General features: G+C 51.2%; 1 protein-coding gene across 3 annotated transcripts; it reads right to left on the minus strand.

Annotated features, from left to right (window-relative positions):
* On the minus strand, positions 1–25,953 carry SMG5 (SMG5 nonsense mediated mRNA decay factor). 3 transcript variants are annotated; one of them, XM_074349566.1, is made up of 22 exons: positions 25,710–25,952; positions 21,908–22,006; positions 21,253–21,376; positions 20,733–20,889; positions 18,923–19,012; positions 17,873–17,962; positions 17,085–17,163; positions 14,799–14,924; positions 14,624–14,692; positions 13,950–14,158; positions 13,131–13,268; positions 12,371–12,970; positions 10,745–10,920; positions 9,505–9,580; positions 8,582–8,757; positions 7,403–7,561; positions 4,195–4,254; positions 3,657–3,816; positions 3,142–3,232; positions 2,150–2,224; positions 1,604–1,742; positions 1–1,442 (listed from the first exon to the last, which is right to left on the minus strand). In XM_074349566.1, exons 1-22 carry the CDS (start codon positions 25,781–25,783, stop codon positions 1,359–1,361), a joined length of 3,051 nt encoding a protein of 1,016 aa, XP_074205667.1. In that variant the 5' UTR covers positions 25,784–25,952; the 3' UTR covers positions 1–1,358. The 3 variants fall into 3 exon arrangements, 2 of the variants coding, with proteins under 2 accessions (XP_074205667.1, XP_074205668.1); XM_074349567.1 differs by lacking the exon at positions 18,923–19,012; XR_012501329.1 differs by lacking the exon at positions 1–1,442 and having other exon boundaries at positions 1,669–1,742; positions 2,150–2,660; positions 25,710–25,953.
* Positions 25,954–26,914: the final 961 nt, after the last annotated feature.

Consider the following 26,914-nt stretch of genomic DNA (forward strand, 5'->3'; position numbering starts at 1 on the left):
TAGGCTCTGGGGGTCTTTATTAAGTGATGCTTTAGTCTCAGTCTCTGCCAGGGACTGGAAGTGGGAGCAACCCCACTCCCCCGAGGTTGTCCCAGATTTTCTGTCTTAAGAGGAAGGAGGCAGGAAGCCTGCTCTCCTCTGAGAACAGCCTGGGAAGCTAGGCTAGCGCTGGGGCAGGAGACAGCAGAGCTGAGATCCCCCACCCTCAACCCCCAGCCCGAGCTATACGTGCAGCCTGAAGGGGAGGGACCGAGGCAATTCTGGCCAAAGCCCCCCCCACGCAGCCCTGCTCTCGCTCCACTCCCTGCCCTGAGCTATTCATGATCTCTGCTCCCACATTCACCTCGACACTCCAAAAGCTAGCCCCATGCTCAGCTCCTCCAGGCCGCTAGTCCTGGGGAAGAACAAAAGTAGGGAAGCCCACCAGGGTAGAGGGTCCCTGGCAGGGCAGCTTCAAGGCGCCTCTCCTTTCTGCTGCTCACCCGGACACAGTCCCCTCCCTAGTAGTAAGGGGGGGGGGGTGGCCTCAAACTGTGCCCCCCTCTCCTCTTACTGGCATCCCACCCTGTCCTAGCAAAGCAGCCCAGAGCACAAAGCACAGTGACCGTGCTGGTGGGCACAGGAACCCTCACTGGCATAAGAGCCAGACTGCCTGCAGCCGTCGTGGTCCTGCTGCCTGCCCTGGAAGCTAGATGGAGGGAGACAGAAAACAGAAGTGGGGCAACAGGTGTGTGGCCCCTGCAGCAGCAGGAGGGGATCTAAGCCCTGCCCTGCTCTCGGTGCAGGCAGCTCCAGGCCCCTCTTCAAGAGTCCCCAAGGCTCCAGAGCTGCCCAGCCCCTGCAAAGGGAGGTAGAGGGGGACGGGTGGTCCTCGAGGAGAGGAAGGGTCTGCGGAGAACCACCCAGACACCTGTGTTACCCAGCTCTTCCCCCAGGGCCAGAGGGCCCAAACTCCTGGCACCGACCACCCTGCTTCTTGGGTGAGGAAGAAGGGCCCCTTCTGCTGTCCCTTCCCCTCAGAGGTCCAGGAACCACTCCAATGAAACGCAGACACCTACGCCTGCCCCCTGCCCCTGGGGAAAGCAGGGGGGCTGAGGCAGGAAGGCTAGCCAGGGGCCCACAGGCCTCTCCTGCTCCAAGCACTTTCCTTGCTTTCCTGACGTCGTCTTGGCAACAGGGGGCCCTGCCCTCCCAGCCGGCTCCTGGGCCCTCCCTGCAGCCCGTGCGCAGCTGGGCTTCCTTCCTGCGTGCGTGCGTGAGGCTGTGTGTGGTGGGGTGACTACAGGTGGTGGTCCTGGCTGCCAGGGAGGGCAGGAGAGATCTGGAGTCAGCCCCGCTGCAGGGCCTGGGGGTCGGTCTCAACCAATCTCCTTCCACTGCTTGTAGAAGTCCAGAACATTCTTGATGTCCACACTAGCATGTGCAGCGGCCTGCAAGGCTGCCTGTGAATTGAGGAGAGGACAGATGGAGGCAGGCCTGCCCTCCTGAACTACGGGACAAGTCACTGAGGGGTTGGGGAAGGGCAGCTGTCTGGTCTCAGGGAGTCGACTCTGGTACCTATTCCCCATTCCACACTCTGCCTCCACCTCACCCCGTGACCCACCTGCATAGGGCCTGAGAGCGTGCTGGGGCTGTCCAGTGGAAGGCCTGTGACAATGGTCACCATGCCGCTCGGGTCCTCCTCACCTGCCCCCTGGGCCAGGGTCAGCTGTTTGCAGCTGTCCAAGATCTTATAGAGCGTCCTGGTGGGGAGGAGAGGGAAGGCGGGCCAAGCCCCAGCATTAGCACAGACTGAACACCCATCTCCAGGGCACAGGGGAAGCGGGGGGCGAGGAGGGCCCTGGGAGAGAGCAAGAGAGACCAGGTAGCCAGGAGCAGTGGGTCCTGGGAGCTGGCCCTGGAGGACGTGCTACAGGGACTGGGCAAAAGTGCAAATGAGTGAGGACGCCAAGCCCGAGTGTCCAGGGCCACAGGGGCTCTGGTACTGGAGCAATTTCTCACTCTATCCAAGGTGAGACCAGCAGGAGTGCCCTGGCAAGCCGCCTAGTACAGAACCGTCCGCTCCTGTCCCGCTCTCCCGGGGAGTCCCCGCAGGGGAGTGAGGCAGGCAGCCCAGCAGAGGCTCGAGGGGCAGGGGCTGACATTCTACCAGGCATCTGCATCCTGCCTCTTCAGCTTATGCCGCTCAAAGCTCTTCCCCACCTCCTTCTGGCAGCGAATGTACCTGCAAAGGAGACAAGAGAGTGGAGGTGGGGGGCAGAGGAGAGGGAGGGCACCTCACATAAAGCGGGCCATTGTGGCGCAGGGGACCCAGTTTTATGGGAGGTGGAGGGGGGTGCATCTTCCCCAACACAGGTCTGTTTGGAGCGATTTTGAAGTGGCTTCCTGGCTGCTGAGCCCGGCTCGCTTTTCCTCCTGATAACATCAACTTTTTGGTTCCTCCCGGGGGAGGAGCTGGGAGGAGAGAGGCAGCAGATGCTTTTCAAGTCAGTGCTTCTGGAGACACGGTCCAAACAAGCAGGCTTTGTGCAGCTTCCTGGCCAGGCAAGGGCAGATGCAGAGAGGGGTGGGCCGGCCAGCAGGGAGAGGGGAAGCTTTCTCTCTCTTCCCTGCACAGACTGCCTAGTCCTCTTCTTCTTCTTCTTTTTTTTTTTGGCACCCTAGATGGGACACGAATGCCTAGTCCTCTTCTGGCCCCAAAGGCTATAGACTGCTAGGCTGAGCACCTACACACTGCCATCCGTTCCCCCCACATGGCTTCATGGGAGGTAGGAAGCCCCTGGACAGCCCCGATGAAGGCGCTCCCACCCTGGTCAACCTGATCACCTAAAGGAGGAGAAACTCCTGCAAAAGAGCCCACAGCCTGGAGTCAGTGGTTTGCTCCCCTCTCCCCAGTGACAATGATCTCATGTTTGCCCCAAAGGTAAATGGACGGCAGGTTGGTGCTCCCTGACAGGGCTCCTGGCTCTTCCAATCACCATCTACTTATGCACCTAAGACCTTGATTTCTAATAGTCTTTGGCCTCCCTCCCTAGACAGTGAGCCAACTGCGAGCTGGGACCACGAGCATGTGTCTTACACAAGGAACACATATGCATTTGCTGTCTGGGCTGAGCACAGGTCCAGCCAGCCTGCACTCACCTGTTCCCTTTTTTAAACTCTGCCTCCAGGTATCGAATCCCATCCCGAGCCCCTGGGTGTTCCTTCTTCAGCAAGTCCAGGCCATCGATCACTGGTGGGCAAGGTGGGGGTGGGGGAAGGACAAAACAGATGAGCTCGGGCTGCTGTGACATGGGGCCCTGCAGAAACATCTGCACCTGCTCCAGGACACGCTGCAGGAAAAGAAGGGGCCATGGCTCCCACAGGAATCCTGAAGTTCCTGCAAAGACTGACCTTCTGCCACGAATGTATTTGGCACCTTACCAACTACTGTCACTTAGATTTTCTCATCTATTTCTCCCAACCATCTTGAGTCAGGGTTTAACAGAGATTGTCATGCCCACTTTACAGATGAAATGACTGAGGTTCAGAGAGATGGTAGGACTTGACCAAGGCCACTGTGTATAAACTGGGCCGTAAGTAAAGGTCTCAATCTCAAGCCAGAGTCTCTTTTAAACATACTCTCTGCCCACACCCCACCCCTCTAATGTGCTTACCTGTCCTTGGGATGATGACAATGAAGCGGCCACTGGTGGCCAGCTGGCGGATGAGAGGGAGGTGGTGGCAGAGGGCCTGGGTGTCAGGGACGAGGTAGGGAGACATTGCTGATTGGGCCTTGGGCTGCTGCAGGCTCCCTTCCAGCTGGGAGACCTCGAGCTGGTGAGAGAAGGCAGAGTGGGTAGAGCCGTGTGGGGCCGCAGCCTGAGTAGGGGAAGAATTGTACTCGAGGTGGCTCTTATGGGGCTCCTCCTGCTGCCAAGGGGAGCAGGGGGCCCCTTCTACAAATGGCCTCGTAGGAAAAGTAGACAGAAACAAGGATATGGGAAAGAGAAAGAGAAGGAAGAGAAAGAGAACTGAAGGCAGAAAGAGAGCATGAAGGCTCAGTGACAAGTCAGCACCGAGAGGGCAAGGTGGAGGGACAGAGGGACATAATAGACAGAGCGAGGGCTGCAGCTGGAGGGGTGAGGATGTGCCAGGGGCTTTAGGCAATAACCAGATCAAGAGCAGAAGGAGCGCTGGCTCCAGACTTCCTACCTGAAGTCGTAGCTGGGCCATGTCTCTCATCAGCCTGTTCCGCCGAGCTTCCTCCTGTGCCTGCGAGGGGAAACCAGGTGCTAAGCTCGGGACGAGGAGCTGGGGGAATATTCCTTTCTCCAGAAGGAATCAAGAAGACCAAGAGGGATTCCTAGGGTCTGAAATAGGTACAGCTTCATATAAAGTCAACTCTCTACCACTCCTGCTAAGTGAGGAGAAAGGAGGCATGGGTGCCATCTAAATACGTTCCATCAGCAGAAGTGACAGCACATGGCTGTGCCTCAGGGCTCCATCTCTGCTCTTCTCAATCCGTCCTCCTTCCCAGGGGATACCATCCATGCACCCCCTCACTTTCTATCACCATCTACCTATCAACTTCTTCCAAAACCTACAGCTTCAGCCCAGACCTGACCCCTTGAATTCCAGACCTACATACCCAACTGCCTATTTGACAGCCCCATCTGCTCCTCAAAACTGGCTTCTCGTCCTCTGTTGTTCCCCAACTTGCTATATAAACCACCATCTGCCCAAGTCAGGAAGCTAGTTGGCTTTGACTTTTCCCTCTCTCTCAGCCCCAGAAGCTATCAGCCTCTCAGTCCTGTCAGTTGTAGTTCCTCAAAAAAATCATTCAAACCCCTCCCACCTTGACTATTATAACCACCTCCTGACTGGCCTCTGGCTCTAACCCCATCCATTTTCTCTGCCTGCAACCAAGGCAAGCTTTCAAAAGCCATCTGATGTCTACCATGGCCTTGACTGAAAGTCCTTTGATGGTTTTCTTTTGTCTTCTGGACTATTAAGTCCAAATTCCTTAATACAATCTAAAAGATGAGGTTAAGAATGGCGACTTATCCTAAAAGATATGGGGAGCCACTAAAGGCTCTTTGACAAGCAAAGTGGCATCATCAAAGTGATGCTTTAAAATATTCACCTGGAGTACATAATCTCACTGTACTCATAAGACGACACCAGACAAAGCAAAACTGAGGGACACGCTATACAACAACTGACCAATACTCTTAAGAAATGTCAAGATCATAAAAGACAAGGAAAGGAGTCTTTAATAATGAGACATTAACTATCAAATGTAATGTGGAATCCTGGAAAATAAAATAGACATTTGTAGAAAAACTAATGAAATACGAATAAAGTCTATAGTTAATAGTGTTGTAGCAATCCTAATTTCTTAGTTTTGATAATTATACTGTGGTTATGCAACATCCACCTGCTACCTCCCTGCAGAGTCCTACACAACAAAGAATGGTCCTGCACAAAATGCCAGGAGTGTCCCCTTAGAGAAACTCTGGTAGAAGAAGGAAAGGGAGGCAGAAGACCAGAGCCCAGGTGAGAGCCATCTTCTCACAGGCCCCACTGGCAGACTGGTAAGGAACAGGAGCACCGAGGACAAGCTTCCCCTCTTCTCACTGTAGAACTCAAGCCCAGGAATCTGACTTTGAGGCTACAACTGGAATCGTGAAGCCTGTGTCTGAGAGAGGCGGATGGGTGTAGTTGGGTAAGTGCCCCCAGAGAACCAGTGCAGGTGAGTGGGGATCACCTGGACCCACAGGAGGGGAGCTGCACTAAGCTTAGGCTCTGAAACCCAGCAGCTCAGAGGTGTGGGCCTCTGTGTTCCTCAGGGAAAACCTGAGGTCTCATCAGAAAAGACAGGGTCCCTAAACCAGGCAGACACCAGAGCCCAGAGAGCCCCCCTGGCCTGCAGAGAAGCTAAACTCCTACAACAGCTTAGAACAAGGACAAGAGCCTGGTCCTTCCAATTCCAGAGCCCTGGCTCTACCACTGATACCTCCCTTTGTCATTCTGAGCTTCGTCATCTGTAAACTGAGGGTGCAAGCACCCTTCACGGGGCTGCTGCAAGGGTTAAATGAGGTGTCACATGCAAAGCAGCTTTACAGAGAGAAAGCTCTTGCTAAATGACAGGAGATGGTTATAAGGCAGGGACCATGCTGCTGCTGCTGGGGAACAAGCTCCTCGGGCTGGAAACGTGACTCAGGGAGGGCAGGCGGCAGCCCCGGCAGGCAGTGTGGCCCGAGTCCAGCACGGCCTGTGGCGTCCGGCACCACACCAGAGGGGCTTCAGGTGTTCCCTCCCCCACCCGCGAGAAAGGAGTCTTCGGGAGCTTTAGGCCAGAGGAAATGCCTGCAAACTCTAACATTTTTTGAAGCTGTGTAACTTCCCCATAATTATTTTTGTAACCCCCTGTGTTTTCCCCTATGGAACAGCAATAAAAGTCTTAACACAAAAGGTTAGTTTTTAACAAAATGTGCTGACTTTTAAGGCAGCAAGGAAGGGAGTTTCTGGGGAGTCTGTGCCCCTTCCCATCAAGCAGAACGTCCGCAGGAAGCGGGTGCTCAGAGAGGTAGGGGAGCCTGGGGCTGGGGAAGGGAAGAATACGGGGCATGAGATGAAGAACCCCTGAGGCCTGCCAAGACACACGGGACATGCCTCCCGTGCCAGACACCATTCCCTCAAATGCGCTGGTGCCACTCAGCCTGGAAGAACGACATGCCCAGGGCTGCAGGCCCCACTGCAGAACCCAAGTTGCTGTATACTGTATTAGCCCCACGAGAGAAAGACCTATCTTGTATGTTGCTGTGACCCATGCCTAGGATACGGACGGGTCTGGCACACAGCAGACTCTTAATAAACATCTGTGGAATGAGTGACTGAATGGGTAAGAGGTAACACATGCCACCTCCTATTCTCTGGGGCTTCCGTGGGATGGGAGGGTTCCTGCATGGTATCTAATGCCAGGATCCCTCCACTCCCTTCCACTCCCCAGGCTTCACCCTTCTAAAAGGGAAGGGAAAAGCTTTTGCTGAGCACACACACTCCATAATGCAACATGCAGAGCCTGACATTTGCTATAATTCCATCGTCACAACAAGCCCATAAAGCTGACTCTATTCCTACATAAGTGATGAAGAAACAGGCTTAGCAAGGTTAAGCAACTTGCTCAACTCAGACTAGTAGAGGACAGAGATGGCCATCCACCCCCAGTCAGTCTAGATATAGCCCCAGTGCCAGGCTGCCCCTGCTCAAAGCACCTCTCACTCCCTATCAGCCCTTAGCTCCCTCCCTGGCCTCCTCTCCCTAGGCTGTTTCCCTAGTCCCACTGACCTTCAGTCGAGGCCCACCAGCACACTTAAGCCCATGGGAGCAGAGTGGAGGGAGCGAAGGCCTGACTCACCATGCGGAACTGGGCCTGGGCCTGCTGCAGCAGGCTCTCCTGCTCGGACTGGGCGATGCTGACGAAGATGCCGACCTCTGGGTTGAACTGCAGGATGCTACCTTGCAGGCGAGCAACAAAGTGGCCAAAGCTGCGGATGCAGCAGATGCGCACGACCGTCTGTGGGGAGAGATGGGAGCAGCCCAATGAGCAGGGCGCCGCAGGCCCACCCGCCCACCGGGACTCCCCGCCACCTGCCTCTCCGCCAGCCCAGCTGCCTCAGCAAACGGGCTCCTCGGAAAGGCTTCTGGTCTGTGGGGCGGAAAAGAGGAGCACCACAGCCCAGAGCCTCCAGCTGCCACAAAGGAACAAGCAAGGAGGGCAAGGAGACTCCTACGAGGACTAGAGAAGTAGGACTCGGGGCTGAGAAGAGCAGGGCACTGGGCTGGGAGTGATGAGACCTGGGTCCTTATGCTGTCCCTCTCCTCTGAGTCTCAGTTCCTTATGTGTAAAATGAGAGGACAAACCAGATCACTATTTCCAGCTTACGTTTTTGATCAGCAAAGCTCTTCTTTTTCCAACAGACAAAAATCTTATCTAGAACCCTAAAACATGAAACAGACTAAAGCCAAGCGACTCTGGCTGGAGAGAGAGAAACCAAGGGGGAGGCGGGGCGGCGGCGGCGGTGTGTATGTGTGTCTCAGGGACAGGGGCAGGGAGGCCTGTCTGCCTGGCTTTCCTCTGCTGCCCCCAGATGGCCCATGTGGTGACACTGACTCAAGGGTGAAGGTCACCAGACTAAGTGGGTAGCACATGCCCTTCCAGCTCTAACTTTCTCTGATTGTTTGGTGGTCAGCTTAGAGGAAGCTGGGCCCAGAAGAGAGAAAAGACCGATAAAGATTTCAAAGTCCTAATAATCTGCTTCTTCTGTCCTCTACAAAAGGTGGCGAAAAGGAAGGAAGTTTGTTCTACAAAGGAAGACACCAACGGCAGACCTGTGGGAGGACACCCTGCCAAGAAGGAAAGGAAGCCCAAATGGCCCACTGAGTGAAGAAGCGCTCACAGCTGCAGCCCCAGGGACACACTCCCTGTCTGGATGGAAGGAGGGGTGCCTGCTGGCCCTCTGCAGCCCCGAGCCCCTGCTTTGCCGCTGAGTCTGACTAACAACAGAGCTTGTGACGTGAGAAATGCTCTCCTCACCTCCTCTAAAGGGCTGAGCAGGAGCCGATCCGTGTCAAAGTTAAAGCGCCTGTGGGCAGCCCGGAGGGGAGGCAGGTTGCGGAGCGCCATGTCCTCTGGGAGCAGCAGGCTAGATGGGAGGTCAGGCAGTTCACAACCTTCAAGGAGATCCTGGACCTCAGAACACAGGGCCAGGCCTGGGGAGAAAGAGGACACATGAGACCTACCTGCCTTGTGGGAGCCCCAGTCAGAGGTACACAGCTCTTCCCTTTGGGAATTCCCAGGCTGTGAGACAGGACATACCCCTTGGACAGAAGGTAGGGGGAGGTTTGGGGGAGGACAGGAGAGACAGCTCACAGGCCATCAGGCAGAACTCTAGGAGCCCAGAGCTGGAAGGGTTAGAGAAGCAGAGCAGGTGGGGAGAGTAAGGACAGCTTACACGGGGACGGCTCCCTGACAGTGGAGACAATCACACTAGGATGGCTGTGAGCGGAGGGACTCTGGAGGAAAAGGAATGGATCACCCTCGGGTGAGCCCAGAGGTGGGAGAAGGTAGATTTCCAGCTGGAAGGTGGTAGGAGGAGATGAATGAGACAGATGAGCTCTGACGGTCAAGGCCAATTCTCAGTGACGAAGGTACTGGTGCCACATCGGCAACTGGTGCTGGCTCCCAGGCTCCCCTCCCTCGTTCTTGTCCACTCCACTGCCTTCCCCAGGGAGCACACTCCCTGGCAGAGCAGGCTACCTGCCTACAGTGGGGCAGTGTCAGGGGTGGAAACCAGAGAGGCCCAGACCACAATGACTGCTGTGTGTCAGGGAGGCTGGGCAGTGAATCCCATTAACCTCCTTACCCCAAGGACCAGGTTACCAGGAAGGGGGGATGGTGGGTTTCGTGAGGCCCGTGAGGGAGAGGGGAAGGGAGGGCAGTGCCAGGAACTCACTCACCAGACTCTTGGAGTTCGCCAGCAGCTGGCAACAGGTTCAGCAACACAGACAGGCGGTTCCACAGACTTTGAGAGCTCTTGGGGAACAAAAAGAGGAGGCCTTCAGCTGGGGCAGTGCTAGAGGATGGCAGCAAGCAAGAAAAACATTATATTTGGGGGGCATCTGGCTATGGCCACAGGCCTAGATGCATTTGATACAAAAATTAACAAAAGAGCCCAAGGGGGGCTCGTGAAGGACTTGGAAAATAAGGAAGAAAGAAGGAGGACCACGGAGTCTTGCTGAACTTCATCACCAGCTGAAGGCTTCATGTAAAGGGAGGGGGTGAGACTGCAGGAAGGACTCTCTGGATCTTGGTAATGGAAAAAGCTGGTGTTGCAGGAGGCTTCTCCCCATCCAGCACAAATTTTTCCTTTCGGCCCTCACGTGCCCACACTGGGCCGCCTCTCCAGGGACGCGCCCCCCACCTCCATCTTCACCACACCCCTTGATGACCAACAATGATTAACTAGCTGTCATCAGGCACAAGCACACACCCAAGGGTGTGCCTGGCCCTGACCCAAACTGTCTCGTTTAGGGAAGAGGGTGACCTGAAGGGAAAAGGGTCTTCCACAGCAGACAGCTGTGCCCCTGGAATAAAGCAACATCACAGAAAAGCCTCAGGGCACCAGAGGCTCAAGACTGAGACTCTGAACCTGAGAACAGGAGGAGGAGGAGAAGGCCACCATCGCCCCAGCCAGCCTCCACTGCAGCCTGCCTGACACCACTGCCTCCAGCGGCAGGAGTCTCTTTAAGCCGTTTCCCTGCCCACAATGCTGACCCCTTGTCTGAACATCCTGCACTTCCTAGTCCCATCTCTCCTGTCACCACTCAGTGCTCTCCCCTCTCGGGACTCCAGTGTTTACCTACCGAGGTTAACCCTCAAACACATACTTTCAACAACATTACTCATGATGGCAGCAATTATGCCTGGCGTGGGGGACACAAAGCAGAATAAGCAGGGCCTTCACCTTCCCAGTCCACAAAGTTTGTATCCCAGCCCCAGCCACAGGCTTTTTGAGGGCAAAGGTTATGCCTAATCCTTGTTCTGGAAAAAGCCTAAGGAGCCAGCACAGAGCACGTGCTTGACAGTAACTTTGGCTTGACTAGACCATCTGAGGGGACTCCCATGCCCCATCCTGGCTGGCACCCTTCCCTAACACCCTGGCACCTGACAGAGGGCAGCTGGAGCAGAGTGACACACCTGCGCACACACAATGATGAGGTCAGGGTTGGTCCGCAGCCAGTCCAGGAAGACTTTCACAGCAGGAAGCAGGCCTTCGGCCATCAGGACTTGCAGCTTCTCCTGGATGCTGCGCTCATTACGACAGGAGCGCCCACTCGACTCACTTCCTTCTGACTCAGAGCCTTCTTCAGAGGCTGGGGGTGGGTGATAGAGAACTGGGATGAATGACACTGTGCAGGGAGCATGCCCCAAACTGCCTGGACTTTTCTGAAGAATTCTAATGTGAAAAGAAAGGAATTAGGCCCCTGCTTAATTTTTCTAGGCCCACTGACTGCTTTTAAGCCAAGAGCCAGGTGCCTTTTAAAATATGATTCTTTCAAGACGGGAGGGAATAGCTCAGTGGTAGACTGAGCGCTTAGCACGCACGAGGTCCTGGGTTGAATCCCCAGTACCTCTGTTAAACTTAATTGCCACCCTCCCCCAAAAAAACCCCAAACCAAAAACAACAACAAAAAATATATGATTCTTTCAGACTCAAGCTAATTTGTGAGGTCTACAGCTATTCCCTCAACCGATATTTATGATGCGCTTATTCTGTGCAAAAGGCAAGGCAGACAGACAGAAGGGGGCTATAGGGAGGGAGAAAAGGGGTACAAGATGAAAAGAACTACTTCCAACTCCTAGCTCCTCCAGTCTGCAGGTCAGAACACTGAGCACGTCTTATTTCACCTCTGAGCATCAGCTTCCTCATTGCTTTCATTCATTCAGTATTTCCTAAGTCCCACCCACGAGCCAGGCACTGTAAGTACTGAGGATACAGCAAGAGACAAAACACAGACTGTCCTGCTCTCAAGAGGCTCACAGTGTAGGTGAGGAGACAGACAAGTTAACAGACATTGTCACTTGAGTGGGAAAGGGCTGGAAGCTGTGGACGTGCACAGGCTGCAGGAGCCCACAGGAAGCCTACCCTTGGAGGACTCCCAGAACAAGCGACTTTTAAGCTAAGATCTAGACAGCAAGTGAGAATTAGCCAAGCAACAGCTTCAGGGCAAAGGAGGAAAAATATGTTCCTGACCAAAGGAGCACCATGCACAGAAGCTTGGAGGTAAGGACAGCACTTAGAATAGGGATAACTCACCACAAGACTGCTGTGAAAAGTTAAGTACGACAAGACTCAAAAAAAGTCCAGCCTTGCACTTGGCAAAGAGCAGACATTGCAAATGCTCGATGCTGCTCACCAGGTGCTTTGCACCTTAAGGGAAGTACCTCAGGAAGTAAGTCTCACTCTAATCCGCCTGCCCTGGTGGGTGCTGGTTTTTCTAGTTTCCACAAGCCCTGGCAAGACCTGGGATGGCAGGGAAGGGAGCTGCAGCTGCAGTGTCATGTGGGAGGAAAGCCCCAAACCCACAAGCAAGGTGGAGTCGGACGGGATGAAGACCATGAAATCGATTGGGAACTGAGAATGAGGAAGTGAGCAGGAGAGGGGAGTCCCACAGAAAACTCCTGGGCCACACTACAGGCAGAGGCCAAAGGTAAGGCGGTGAGGGTGAGACGTACTAGAACAGAGAGGAAAGAAGCCTCTCTCAGTGAGTGCTGATGGTACGGAGATAGGGACCAGAGCCAGATGAAGACAGGCCCAAATACCTGGCTGTGAAGGCTTGTCCACATCCCCGTTGACGCAGGGCCTGTGGCTGGCCAAGGTGGGAGCTTCAGTGGTGGGCTGGAGGAGCAGGTTGCTAAAGGTGGGTGCCAGTCGGAAGCAGCGTTTAGTCTGGAACATCTGAGTGGACATGGCTTGTAGATTGCTGGCAATGCTGGCCTCACTGGGGCCCAGTGGGCCATTGAGGGATTCGGGAGCCTCTGACCTGGCCCGAGGCGGCTCCAGGGCTGGGGACCGTGTCCCTTCCTCATCCTCCATATCTTCCAGGTCTGATCGGGACTCTTGGCTGTTCATTTCTGAATCTGACTCAGCATCAAAGGCTGTTCCCCCACCTTCAAGACTCTTGTCAGAGCCACTGTCTGAGCCCTCGCTGACCCGGGCAGAGTCATGGCTGGAGTCTGATTCAAAGCCTTCACTCAGGTCACTGTCATCACCAGCTTTGGGGGGGTGGCGGCGGCGGCGGAGACAGGAGAGGCGGGAGAACTTCCGGCTCTTTCTGACCTCGCCCACTTGAGGTGCTGCAGGAGGAGGCTCAGGACCTGGCTCCTCCTCCTTCTCCAAGGGTTCCTTGGACTCTGGTTCATCTGTGGAAAGAGGATGGTCAGGAGGCCTAGGGACAAACTGGAACCGGAACACTGGAAGATGCTCTTCGACAGCACCTCCCACACCACACCTGAGTTCCCCTTCCATGACCCCCACACCCCAAGATAACCTTTCCAGTCACAACCTCCCCCTTTCCTGCACCTGTGCCATCACTCTGGAATGCCGGAACGGGATTCTCGCCCTCTTCCAGCTCAGCCTGCAGCCGTATGTTGACGTGATTGACGAGGTGGGAGAAGAGAGCTAGGGTGAAGGCAATGGCTGCACTGTACTGCTTGGATCCTAAAGCCAGGAAAGCCAGGCGTTAGAGGCCCAGGGCCCTGAAGAGGAGTATGCATCATTAATTCCAACCACATCTCACCTGTCCTCAGCCCTTTCAAGGATCCAACTACCACTCAAAGCTTCTTCTAAGGTGAAAAACAGATCTCTCAGGTCTCTGCACAACCATCCTATAATGTAGAATGTGCTGGCTCACCCTGCTTCCTCATGTAAGCTCATGGATCCTCTTGTCCCATCTCATCCTCCGTGGCTTTCACATAAACCCCTCCCCATACCTCAAGCACCTTCACACCTCGCCCTGCCTCCTCCACCCTTCCATCCAACCTTGCTCTACATACACCTCTGCCAGAAAGGTTTCCAAAACTGCCTAACTGCTCCCTCCCCCCATCCCCAGCAAGGACTGAATTCTGTCTGGATCATCAGCTAAGCATTCGTTGGCCCGGGTCTTGGCCAAGGGTGTGTGTGTTGGTGGGAGGGGGAGGGAATACGCTGCTGCCTTTTGTTTGTTCTCTAAGAGCTCCTCAGGGCAGGGTTCCTTGTCTCCTCCCTCCCACAGCCAGGCAGTGACACAGGTAGTCAAGGGACTGCTTATGGAAGCAAGTTTACAGATAAGGAGCTGCCGAAAAGGATAGTGAGGATCCTAGAACTCAGTGGGGGGGAAAAGAGGGACACAAGGGGACTTACCAGCTCTCTTTAAGCTGTGCACACCCATAAGACAGATGATGACCATCTGAAAGATGAGAAGGTCGGGGAGGAAAGCATATCCACTCTCATACTCCTCCTCATCCTCACTGGCCAGGCTGAGGTTGGGTGAGGAGGGCAGGTAGAAGAGACAGAGGTTGAAGTCTTCCAGGACTGACTGGCAAAGCGACGTCAGCTCTGAGTCCACGGAGCTACGCAAGGATAGGAGCAAAAGGGGAGATCGGTGATGGGGGCTGGGGCAGGAGGAAAGAGTTGGGAATACAGGATTCAGAGGAAAGACTACAGGATCCTGCAAGGGAGACTTCAAAGAGAGTACAGGAGGACTCAGGGCTGGGCTGATCACCAAAGCAGACAGAATAACACAGGAAGGGCAGACACACAGTAGAATGGATGTGGGTGGGCTTCCCATTCAGCCACTCCTTCAACATCTAGTAAGCACCCACTCTGTGCCAGAGGGTGAGCTACCAGAAGAATGGGCACGGAATCTAGGTGAGACAGTAAATGATGCCAAGAAAGGACTAACCAACCAGCTAAAGAATTTCCAACCAAGAGGCAGAATTCAACAGCCCACTCCCTTCTCTTCAAGTCTCCGGCCATAAGGGAGCCATCATGGATGGAGCTCACGGGTCAGTTCTTGCTCATGCTCTTCCACTCACCTGCTCTTGGGCTGCAGGAGGCTTTGTAGATACATAAAGTTCACCAGCAACCTCTTAATGTCCTTACATCTGAAATGAGAGGAGCCCAAGGTATACGGTGAATGGCTCCAGAATCCCTGTGGTCCTACTGCACTGACTGTAGAAAGACCTCCCTCCTCCCACAGGCCCCACTCACCGCTTCTTGCTGGGAGAGAGTTTCCGAGTCTCACACTTCTTCAACTGGTGGTACATTTTGGCTGCCTTGTCATACAGCCGCTTGAGGTTCCCATAGGCTCCCTCAAAGGACACTTCTGACTGGATGCTGAAGGAGACAGAGGTAAACTACTGAGACATGGTAGAGGCATAGGTCGAAAGGGGAAATGTCAGTCTTCTGGGACTTGAAGGAGCAACACTTCTAGTAAATACAGGCTTCCCCAGCCTGCCCTTCCATGTATATACTCAGGGTGAAAGCTATGTTTCCTAATAAAATATACACACACAACTTCCAGATTAATCAGGGCAATGATGATGTCTGCATCTCCTTTATATCTATAAATGGGACAATTAATCCTACTGTATGTTACAAACTTAACTTAGTTACCATCCCTGAAATACACAATCCTTCATCTTTTTTAAAGCACAGAACACTTAATAGATAGCATTTAATAAGCATTTACTACATGTAAGGATATTTACACCCACTACTTCAGTTAATCCTCACATTATTCATTCAAACACAAAAAGGTACTGAGCTCCCCATACTGTGCCAGGCACTGTCCCTTAATACTGTTCACATCTACAGATGAGGAAATGGAGCCTGAGAGATCAAGAATAATGCGAAGGTCACATAGCTACCACATGGTAGAGCTGAGTTTCCAACCCAAGTCTGTCTTACCATGAAGCCTATGACCTAAACAGCGCACTGTAATTTTTTTATGTCTCATTTTTAAAAAAACATCTTTTAATTATAAAGGGCAAGGTACAGAAAAGAAATACATGTTGTGGTCAACTAAATATAGCTACAAACTCTTTGATATTCCTTCCACTGAGAAGTGGGTTCTACATCACCTCCTTTAAATCTTGATGGGGTGTTGGGGACAATGACTGTGCAATTGTTTTGATCATCAGAATATTGCAGAAGTGACTCTGCCAGTTTCCAGGCCTTAAGAGACTGGCAGGCTCTACTTCCACATTTTTGGGGTCATTATTCACTGTTGGAGTCCTGAGCTACTGTGTAAGAAGTCCATCTATCCAGAGGAAGATACCACATGGAGAGGCCCTGAGACTTGATGGAGAGGGATAGAGGTCCAGGTGTGCAATCCTCCAGACGTATCAGACCCCCAGACAGCTGGATACCACTGACTGACCCTAGACAATGCTACAAGGAGAACTGCCCAACTGAGCCCTACCTGCATGCCAGATCCACAAACCCTGAGATACAACTATTTAAGCACAGTAGAGGAGGACCTTAGTAGGCACCTCCCAAACCTGGATGTGCTTGGCTCTCTTTGCAAGTGACTCATCCTAAATCATGATTATGAGTGTGTTGAGGGATCCAGGACAAGTAAGGGGGGGCATTCCCTGGAAGGCATGTGAGGAATAGGAAAGATGCAAAGGGAGGTTATAAACCTGGTAATCATATTTAAGAATGAAGACAGAGGATAGGAGGGCAGTTTGTACTGATCTAGAAATAAAGGGGCACCACAAGAGCAAATACTTGCTGATACAGAGAAATCTGACCAGGTGAACCAAGGATCACAGCACATGGAGTTACAAGGCAGAATTAGGTATTTCACTTTACACTCTAGCATCTGACCATTTAAGCTATGAACACTACTGTATTTCCTTTGGAGCCCAATTCACTGTATAACTTCTGAGGATGATTCAGCTTCTCAAGTAGACTTTTTATGTGGCAACAGTGGGTTTCTGTCTCCCTATAATTTCATCAGTGGCATTCTGGTTTACCTATCAGTCTCATGTGCGTTTGGTTATGGTGACTTAGTAACCTAAGCCTAACCAACTTTGGGTGCCCTGAAAAATTTGTTTTTCATTCTAAGAGCCAAAGTGTCAGATCCAGGGAAGCAGTGATCCACCCTGCTGCTAAGCTGGTCCCCCCATGCTGTCATCTGTCACCTCAAAACACTGAAGCTCTACAGTTCTGAAGTTCTTGTCAGAAGCTACTTTGGTACCATTTTACTAACTATATCAAATTTATTTCCTTCTTCAGGAAGGCAGCAATCCTGTTATTTTGCATGATACTGGACAGCTATTTTAGCTGCCTGAACACCTACAAATCCAGGTGGCTATGTGAAAAGCAGCAGGGCTATGTGAGGATGCCCCTGAGCGGAGGGACCCCTCCTCAATCTTAGCATTCTCCTATCTCATGCAGGAGCTAGAGAAGGGAGAGAGGGAAGAGAGAAAACAAAGCAGGAGTGGTATGGGCATGAAAGCAGGGCTGGGGAAAGAGCTAGCAGATACTCACCAGCGCAGGTAGCAATACATGGCTTCCACATTATAGTACTTGCTGCCTGCAAGGGTGCCTAGCTGATTGAAGGGCATTCCTGGAGAGAAAGAGAAGTCACACAGTCTGCAGCCATAATACTCACCGAAATCTGCCAGGCCCAACCAATGCTGAACATCAGAGAACTCATGGGGAAAAAAGTGGGTCTGCAGGTGACACTGGTGTCTCAGTGATAAGCAGCGTAATCTTGCTCCCCCGGGGGATTACTGATTACACACTCACTTCTTATCAGTCTAATCCTGCCTGCCCCCACCAACCCCCTGGATTTCAGCACTGATGGGCGCCACTCCTTCAGCAGCAGCTGTGGCTCTGCCAGCGCTGACTGAATTCCACGGAGCCCGCTCCTCTATCCCGGCTCAGTTTCCCACCTCTGAGTTCTCCTTCCTGCATACTAATCCCCATCTCTCCCTGTAATGCAGCCTAGCCCCTTCTCTCACTGTGCCTCCATGGGGGCAGCTAAAGTACAGTCTCCTCATTCTACAAAGAACTCAGGCATAGAGAAGTCGTCTTCTCTCTCCCTTCTCTTCTGCCTCCCTTCTTCTTAGTTCAAGACTTTTCCATTTCTCCTCCCCTCCCACAATCTTCTGAGTGTGTGTTACAAGGAGACTGCAGAACCAAGGTGAAGTATGGAAGAACTCAGAGTGGAGAGGACCTAAGGGGAGATGAGTATGGCCTGTCTGCCACCTCAGCATCGTCTTCCCTTTGGAAAATGCTGCTGGCTTAGGAGCCCCCAGTGGGGGTCCACTTACCAATCTGGGGAGCTACTGACAGGGCTTGGTAGTAAAATCTCTCAGCTAGCAGCTCGGTGTCTACGCCAGCTAATTCATTCTGGTATCGTGCTGTAAGAGAGATGAGAAATGTGATGATTCCATGTTTAAGAGAAACCTCCCCTCATCTGGGAGTCCACTCTATAGAGCTGTAATAAGAGCCTGGGAGGAAGATACCTGAGCTAGGAGGCAGGCTGCTTGACTCTCTGGCACAGTCTTAAATCTGCATGACTATGGGCAAACTGTTCAACTCTCTCTTCCTTGCTGGTAGGTCCAAAATGTAAACACTATTTAGTGTTTGTAAAGTAAAGAGGCTCTTCTTGATTATCTCTTTCCAATGAAAGGGAGCTGCAGCATACATAAATGCTTGAAAACACTTCTGATATTTGGTTCTGGAATTCAACTGCTCAGTTCTAGAGAGAAGACATTACTAAGGACACTTGGTCAGTCTACTGAATATCAGCAGGTTCCCTCCATGTCCCGCTGCCTATGAGAGGTCCAGGAGTGGAATGGGGGCAGGGAGAGAAGGAGCCTCAGGTCAATAAAAGCGAATGCATCCAACAGTCACATACAGGCAGCCAAATGACAGAACCTTTGTCTATTAAGACTAAGACCCAGGGGCCATAAAGCAAGAGGGTACTTTTCCATTCTGAGAAACATTTTTCAGACATGCAAGTCCTCCCTGAGGTCTAACTGCAATTCCTCCAGGAGTCCATGAAAAGAAAAGAAAATCCCAAAGGAGAAAGACATCAAATTAAAATCTTCCTAACCCACTACTGAAACTGAGTCATCACCCTGACTTCCTTAAATCACAAAGACATTTTTCTTTGTCTTGTATTCACTCATCCTTTTGATTCATGGAAGAGCAGTGACAAAGAGGAAACAATGTAAGCAGTCTGCAGGGAAAACGTTACCAGAGGTCAAACTATTTCTCCTGCTCTCCAATCACATAAAGGATAATACCAATGACTGAAGCAGCTGGAGCCTGTCCTATAGCCCAAAACAGAGAAAATGAAAGGTTCAGATTCTTACACAAATCCCCCAGGTACACTAGACATCGGTGGCATGCCATCTGTGCCCAATCCATCTCCTTCCCTGAGGCAGACACTGGCTTCTTGCATCCTGAGAAAGAAAGACAGAGTGGTTTATGAGCCCACTTCTCTGCCCCTACCGAAGGGGACACACCTTTCCTAGGTGAAGAAAGATCGAGAATCGAGGGCTAGTTTTGGAACAGTCTTATGGGGCAGAGAAGACATCCATACAGGATGAGGCACAGAGACTCACAGGTAGAAGTCATTTACAGGACAGGAAGGAACTGGAAGAGATGGGCTAGAGTCCTCAACCTAGGACAGCTCCCTGGGGGAAGGTCATGTGAAAGCTCATCATAGGAAGGCTTCCAGAAAGAAGAGGTGAGACTTAAGCGTCAGTACAGTTGCAGGTGCCTTGGGTAGCAGCTCCCCACACAAAGCTAAAAGGTTTGGATAAAGATGGGAAACTTGCCCAGGAAGAATGGCATGCGAAAAAGGTCAAGGTAAATGCTCTTGGCTTCTGCTTGGTAAAGGAGGTCCATGGAGAAGGCAGCCTACTGGAGAGTCTACCCATAAAGGAGACAAGGTCAGCCTGACCTGAGGACTGGTGGTGGCCAGAGCCAAATATGCTTGGGCTCTCACTTTTCCCTTCATCCAGGCAGCCTTGTAACTTCAGAGAGCCTTAGCTACTTGGGAGGCAGTTTTCCCATGTGCCAGATCCTGGTCTGAGTGCAGTACAGTATTAACCTAAGTGATCCTCACAGCAACCCTATGAGGTAGTTATTCTTATTACTCCCATTTCACAGTTAAGGAAATCAAAGTCACACAACAGGGAAGTGACAGAGCCGGTATTCAACAGGCAGTCTGGCTTCAGAGACCATCCTTGTATCCACTACACCTTGCAGCCACTCTCCTGGCTGTGTAGCTCCCATTCTGAGAAGCCCTTCCTAATGTTTTCTACCGAGACATCTCTATAGAAATGTCTATCAGTTGTGTGAATGAGAAATAGAGATACAGAGAAAAACTAAAGGGAACTGATTCTTTGAAATAAGGGTTCTTAATCCTTGCTTAGACTATGGACCCCTCTGGTGAGCTGGTATAAAGCCTACAAATGCTGTCTTGGATTAACGTTGTTTTACTTTTAAGTGTTTTTAAGTGCACAGAATATAGTGTTGTGCTTCTTACCAGGGAATGCTACGGTGCAGTCGCACACACAAAAACTCCATCTCTGACCCAGGAATGTCTTTGTCCTGGTGAGGGCAGGGGCATGGGGCTGGGGTAGCGCAGAGGGTATAAAGAGCAAGAGGAGTTGGAGGAAGAGGGAGAGGAGCTCTAAAGGGTAGCCAAACTGAAGGGAAAACTACCAGCTAGAAAAGGTGATAAATCATAGTTGCCAGTACCTCAGAATGCCGAAAAGAGTTTTGTACTATCTTGAAAGAAAATCCATAATTTCCCCAACATTTATGAAAACTTTAATACTGTCATCAAATACTAGGAAAAAATCTCTAAAGTTAAAAGAAACAGTGTCAGCCAAATTCAACTGGGAGAAAAAAAACAAATGCTATTAATAGCATCTTCCAGTGCCAGACCTACTCTAGATCCATTCCATTCCTCCTGACATGGGGCTACACTCCCAAACCAGAGTCTCACTTGCTTTTTTGGATAAATCCAAACTTCATGAAGAATTTGTAAGTCTTGCTAGAATCCTCTCTGCCTGGCTGGGTCACAAGGTACACAAATCCCGAGGGGTAAGAAAGCCAGAGGTGGAAGCACATGAACTTGCTCCTCAAGCCCACCTTTCAGACTTCACTGACCTATGAGGGGGTCGGTGACGTGGGTCCAGTCGATGCAGCATTGCAGTTCTAGCTGGTAGTGAGACTGGATATAGAGAAGGAGATGCTGGTAGAAGCCAATACCAGCGACCAGGTGTGTCCTGTAGGCACATTCCAAGGTGCTCCGGCTGTGGATGTGCTGGAGAGTGGGAGAGGGAAGGGCTAGCTAAGCAACACTCTCAGAGTTCCATTCCACCTTCTCTAACTGTAGTCATCTCACTGAAGAAATAAATTTATCTTCTTGGTTCTAAAACTTTATCCGCATTGCCTCTTACTCACAAGTTACCCCCACACCCTTAAGTCTACTCTGGTCTCCCCATCTGAGATCAGTCCCCCTTCCTTCTCTATTCCTAATTATATATGACTCCCCCTTCCCTCCTTCTGCCATCTCTTCCTTGGTTCCCGTCTCCAACCATGCTCTGGCCCACCTGCCTAGCTTTCTTCTTCCTTAGCTTCTCCTCTTTAGACAAACTTCTTCCGAAGATCTATGACCTTCCCTTACCTTTTTGTTAGTCTTAATAAGCTGGATAACTTCATAGTACACCTTTCTCCACAGCAGCTCCTCAGCCTTCCTCCCATAGTCCACCGGGTGCAGGAACATAAGCTTGACGCAGAGCTCACGCAGCCTGGGAGGGTGCAGAGGAGCATGAGAGAGACTGCCCATCCCGTGGTGGGGGACAGAAGAACTGAAGGCAAGAAGGCATTTGCCAACACCCTGACTGACAAATCTCTGTGCTTCCCAATAGACATCCAAGGTCAGTTAGTAGGACCCAAGACAACAGCAGTCTTCGAAGGCAGTGGGAGCCCCACAAGACAGAGAGAGGAAAAGTAAGAATTTTAATAATCTTCATTTTCTTCCCTTGCACCTTTCTCTTCTTTTTACTCAGCCTTTTTATCTCCTCTTTCTTTCCTTCATTAGGCAGTATGGCCAACTCCCCCAACTCAAATGCCATTCTTATGGCACCAGTCTGTTAGAGGTAGATACTGCAGAGAGTGAGGGATCCCCATCTCCTCTCTCAGAAAGGCCCATTATTCACAGCCCACTATTGTACCATGAAGTTAGGAGATAAGAGAGAACATGTGTCTACATGTGACAGGATTCAGGTGGAGAGGAACAGAGAAACCATAAGGATGTGTAGTTTAGAGTCTCAGCTTACTTGTTCCTCAGGCTAATTTTCTCTGGTTTGAACACTTCTTGATAAGCGGTTTTGTTGCAAAGGATGAGATCAAGTCGATGCACAGCCTCCACCACAGCCCTGCAAGGAAATATAGGCAAACAGCCCCTGAGCCATCTGTATGGTCCAGCCACAATGCTAGGACACTGATCCTAGAAGAAAAGCTAAAGAATTAGGGGTGGGGAAACAAAAAGGCTGCAGGCTGAGCTCTGTACAAAACAAGATGAATAGTCTTCATCCTGATATAGCAGCTCCCTCAGGGGACACCTGGCAATGCTGGAGACATTTTTAATTGTCACAACCTGTGGGAGGGAAAGAAGAGGAGTTGCTATTGGCATTTAGTGTGTGCCGCTAGACACTGCACAATACATGGGACAGTCTATCACAATAACTATCCTGCCCCAACTGTCAACAGTAGAGAAAACTGTCAAGGCAGAGAAACTCTGTGACACGGGAAGGTAGACTCTCTCAACGGAAAGAGCACAGGCTGTGATGCTAGGCAGAAAATTTAGGATTTGAACCTGGCTGTGTCTTACTAACTCTGTAACCTTGGGCGAATTACCTAACCTCTTTAAGCTTTAGTTACTACATCCATAAAAACAGAAATAATAGCAGCTACCTAAAAGGGCTGTTGCAAGGATTAAATGAAATAATTTACATAACATCACTGGTACATAGTAGGCAATCATAAAGATTGGTGGAATGAATGAATGATTATTATACAAGGGCTTATTATCTCTGACATAAAGGAAAGGCATTCCTAGTAGAAAACTGTGCTTTGGAATAATGGGGCATGGGAAAGTGAGGGAGGGTTATCCCTGAACTGCTTAGTCATAAGGTCTCCTGGATTCTGCTGAAGGAACCATTTGTTTAATATAGAGTGTAGGCTCTGGAACCAGACTGCCTGGATTCAAATCCTAGCTCTACTTCTTACCAGCTATGTGGTCCTGGGCAATATCTAACTTCCTTATGTCTCGGTTCTCCCATCCATAAAATGGGATTAATATTATCACCTACTTTGTGAGGGTTAAATTAGCTAATACAAAAAATACTCATATCAGTGCCTTGAACATGGTAAATGCTCAGTAAGTATTAGTCTTCATCCTGAGGAGGAGATTCCAGACTCTGAGGGAAGTCCAAGGAAACTCTACAATGGTTGGCTAGGAGGTCCTTAGGTAATTATCATCTTTGGAAGGGTGAAACCCCGAGGATGTTAGCAGCTGTGAGAACAGATCAGGCACAGCTCTGGACACAAAGTAACCAAAGAGTAGGGAGCGATGATTCCCCAAACAATCTAAAACTGTTTCAGAACACTGAAACTTGCTCCTGGGCTGGAGAAAGTGGGCCACAGCAGGCGAGCATCCTGTGATGGCTCAGGTGGTACACCACTAAAAGCTGCTCTGTACAGGACAAAGTGACTGCCAACACCAGCTGAGTGGGTGAGATGGTAATCAAGGCCTTCTCACAGGCAATCTTAAGAACTCAGCATTTCTCCAAATACCTCCTGGGCTGCCTAGAGACAGGAGTCAAGCCTGTCAGCCAGCCTGGCCCTCAATGCCAGGGCAGCATCAGGAGGCCAGAAGTGATATACTCTACGCCAGCTTAGTCCCCAGGGAAGAGCTTTTAACTTCAGTGTCATGCACATATCTACGGGAAGGTGTGTATGTGTATGCATTTTTATGGACAGGCCTCAGAGCTCTCCTTAGATTCTCAATCCAAAAAATGTTAATAACCACTACTCTCAGTAGTTTTAACTGCAAATTCTTAAACCAGAGAGGACTCTGCACTTTCTTCTCCATTCCCCATTAGAACATAAATACCTCCACTAAACTGTAATCTCCTTTGGAACAAAAACTACAAAAACCAGTCTTGTGTCTCATTCACTACTGTTATCCCAGGTCTAGCAGTGTTAAAAAAGAAAATTATGTTTTTTAAAAAATAGTTGGGGGGTAGGCATAGCTCAGTGGTAGAGCACATGCTTAGCATGCACAAGGTTCCTGGGTTCAATCCCCAGTACCTCCATTAACAAAAACAAAAACAAATTTTTAAATTAAAATTGGCATAATTAATTGGTGCTTGTGTCCTAGCACCCTCTTTTCCAGCTGTCTTTTCTGAAGGGCTTAAAACATTTCAGTATTTCATTTCTGTAAACAGATTGTGGGAACGTCCCAAATTTACTGAAGCTTGGAGTGACAGTTTCATAGTCTAACAATACAATTATCTTGGGCTGAGAAATCAGACCTTCCTCCCCCAGTTCTTTCCACCAATCACCATTGCTATAATAAATAATAAAAAGAGATCTGCTGCCTCAAATTTCCACTCTGCTCAAAGCCAACAATACACAACTACAGGCAGAGACACCCATGTGCACCCATGTAAGCCACACACACAAACACGTCAGCGTAAGTCAGTCAGTCCTGTGAGGGCAGTAGCCTGAGAAAGAACAGGATTTGAGAATGATTAGAAGGATGACCAGAGCCATTACCAAAAGCTGGAGACAAGTAAGGAATCTTGCAGACACTGCCCACGCTCTGTCTGACAGGCAGCGCTGACACTCAGCAGCTTGAAGAGGCACACGTGCCACCCCAGCCAACTCCTCAGCACCTGGAGACCGCTCCAGGCAGCCCACAGTAGGAGCCCAGGGGCTGGTGGATTGGATCACTTTTCTATTTTTGGAGCAGCCTGTACTCCCCTCTGCCTTCTGGCTTAGGGACCCAGAGCAGGCAGGATATCTACTCAAGAGAGGAAAAGACAACACGCTCTTGACTCTTTCACTGCCAAGATGGGGTCCATGGCTCTGAAGGAGGTCTTCTCATGCACACCTCTGTTCTACAGAGCCTGAGCCAAATGAACCCCCAAACCTACTCCCCATTAGAAAGAAGAAAACTCAACTTGGTCTCTACGCTTCATCCTATTTTAGTTCAAGAGCCCATGTTCCAGTTGCCCCCCCCCCCCACAAAAAAATCCTTGATCCAGGATGGGAAGAGCTCAAAATGGCCTGTTCCCAACAGAGGGCTGAAAGGCTGAAGATGTTGAGGAGTGTGAGTGGCACTGTGGAAATCAGAAACCAGGAATGGAAGCTGCCTGGCAAGAGACTGTAGTCATGAGGCTGCAAGGCAAGCAGGACTCAGGAGTCCCCAGGTGCCCTGAAATGGGCTCCTAAGACCTAAGAACACTCTGGATTCAAAGTCCTTCACTGCCCTTCCAGTCTAACACAAATAGTCTTCCAGCCTCTTTCTTTTCATTCAGATTCCCAAAAACTAGACCCATAAGGGACTTCAAAGCGTATCAAATCCAAATCTCTCCTTTTAAGGATGAGAAAACTGAGGTCCAAGGTCACACTGAGAGAATGGCAAAGCAAGGACATGAATCAGGCTCTCTTGATTTCAGTCCAGGGCTCTTCCCTGTAAATCCTACAGGGTTCTAAGCAGCATTCCCTTCCGGGTTTTTCTCCTATCTGTGACCCCACTCTCACCTTCCCAATCCCTGCAGTCCCCAATTTCCACCTTCTTACCCCAAATCCGCAAAGCACGGTGCCCGCCCCAAGCTCACTGCGGAAGGGAATAGTCCACGTGCTTCCCTCCAAACCTCCCACCCACCCAATTCCTTCTTTCAGCTCCATCCCGGGTTACCGGGCCCCGCCCCCCCGCTCCCTCCAAAATTGCACCCTTCTCGCTCGCCTGCACCCCAGTCCACAGCGGGCCCCGCCCGCCGGGGAGGCCCCGCCCCTCACTGTCCCCCCCACTTCCCTCGGCGACTGCACTCACGCCCCGGCCCCTCTCACCGGTAAAGCCGCTTAGTGTGGAGGACCTTTGCTTCGGGCTCGCTGCTTTCCCCTGTGGGGGGGCCTTGGCTCATGGTGCCCGGGTCCCGGGGCGGCTCCGGGTCACAGGCCCCCGCCACCCGCCGCTACTGCCACCACTGCCGTCTCCGGCCGTAGCCGCCGCAGCCGCCACCGCCGCCGGCCCTGCTCGGCCGCCATCGCTGTGAGGCGGCTGCCCGAGACAGCTCCTCCTCCGCCTGCCAAATCTCGCGATAGCAGTCGCACAGTTGCGGGCCAGTGGCCTGCTGCTACCAGATCTCGCGAAACTCGTTTTCCCTCCCCGGAAGTTGCCAGAACTAACTCTGGGCGGCATGGCCTCTTTCCGGCTTCTGCAAGCTCTTGCGAAAAACTTTATTGACAAAGCTGCTAAAGAACGAACAGTGGACTGTGAAGGGGGTTGAGGCTAAGCTGGATCGGTGCAGACGGGCTCACAGCTAGGAGCATGACTTTGCTTTGTCCAGCAGTGGTCATTTGGTCCATCTTTCCGTCCCCCCCCTTTTGAGCCTTGTCTCTCTCAGATGACTGGTTATAGTGATTCCAATTCTCCCTTTCCCCAATTATTTAAATAAACAAGCAAAAAACGCGTATGTGAAAATTTTCTTGGAAAGGGCAGAGAATAATATATGAGTAGGGCCCTCCAAGACAGGCTCTTGTACAAGCATCTCTGCCCCAAGCTCTCCTACCCCAGCCCAAAGACTTCCACTTGGATATTCATCTCTCACCAGTCTAGCAAACATTTATTGAACACCTCCTGTCTTCCAGCCACAATCCTGGGTTCTGGAGACAGAGATTAGCAATCCAGACGCTGTCTCTCCCCTCATAAAGCTCAGATGACTTCAGGGAAGAAGATCTACAGGAATGAGAAGCTACACCCTTATGTTTCTGCCCCTAGTCCTCCCACAGAAAAGATCACCTTGGGTTCCTATTGCTTTCTTACTCTTAAACCTAACCTAAAAAACAAGGTGTTTGGGGGGCCTGTGTACACACTATAATGGGAACGTAAAATCCCTTTCCAGCCACTAACCTTCTTTCTGTTTCTGAAACAACCTGTCTTTCCCACTCATTGGCCTTTCACTTGCTATTCCTCTGCCTGGAACAGTCATTCTCCTAATTTCCCATCAAGTTTGGCAAAGAGGTTTTCCCTACTGAAATTGTCCTGTTGGTTA

This window comes from Camelus bactrianus, chromosome 21, assembly GCF_048773025.1.
Source record: "Camelus bactrianus isolate YW-2024 breed Bactrian camel chromosome 21, ASM4877302v1, whole genome shotgun sequence".
Taxonomy (NCBI): domain Eukaryota; kingdom Metazoa; phylum Chordata; class Mammalia; order Artiodactyla; family Camelidae; genus Camelus; species Camelus bactrianus.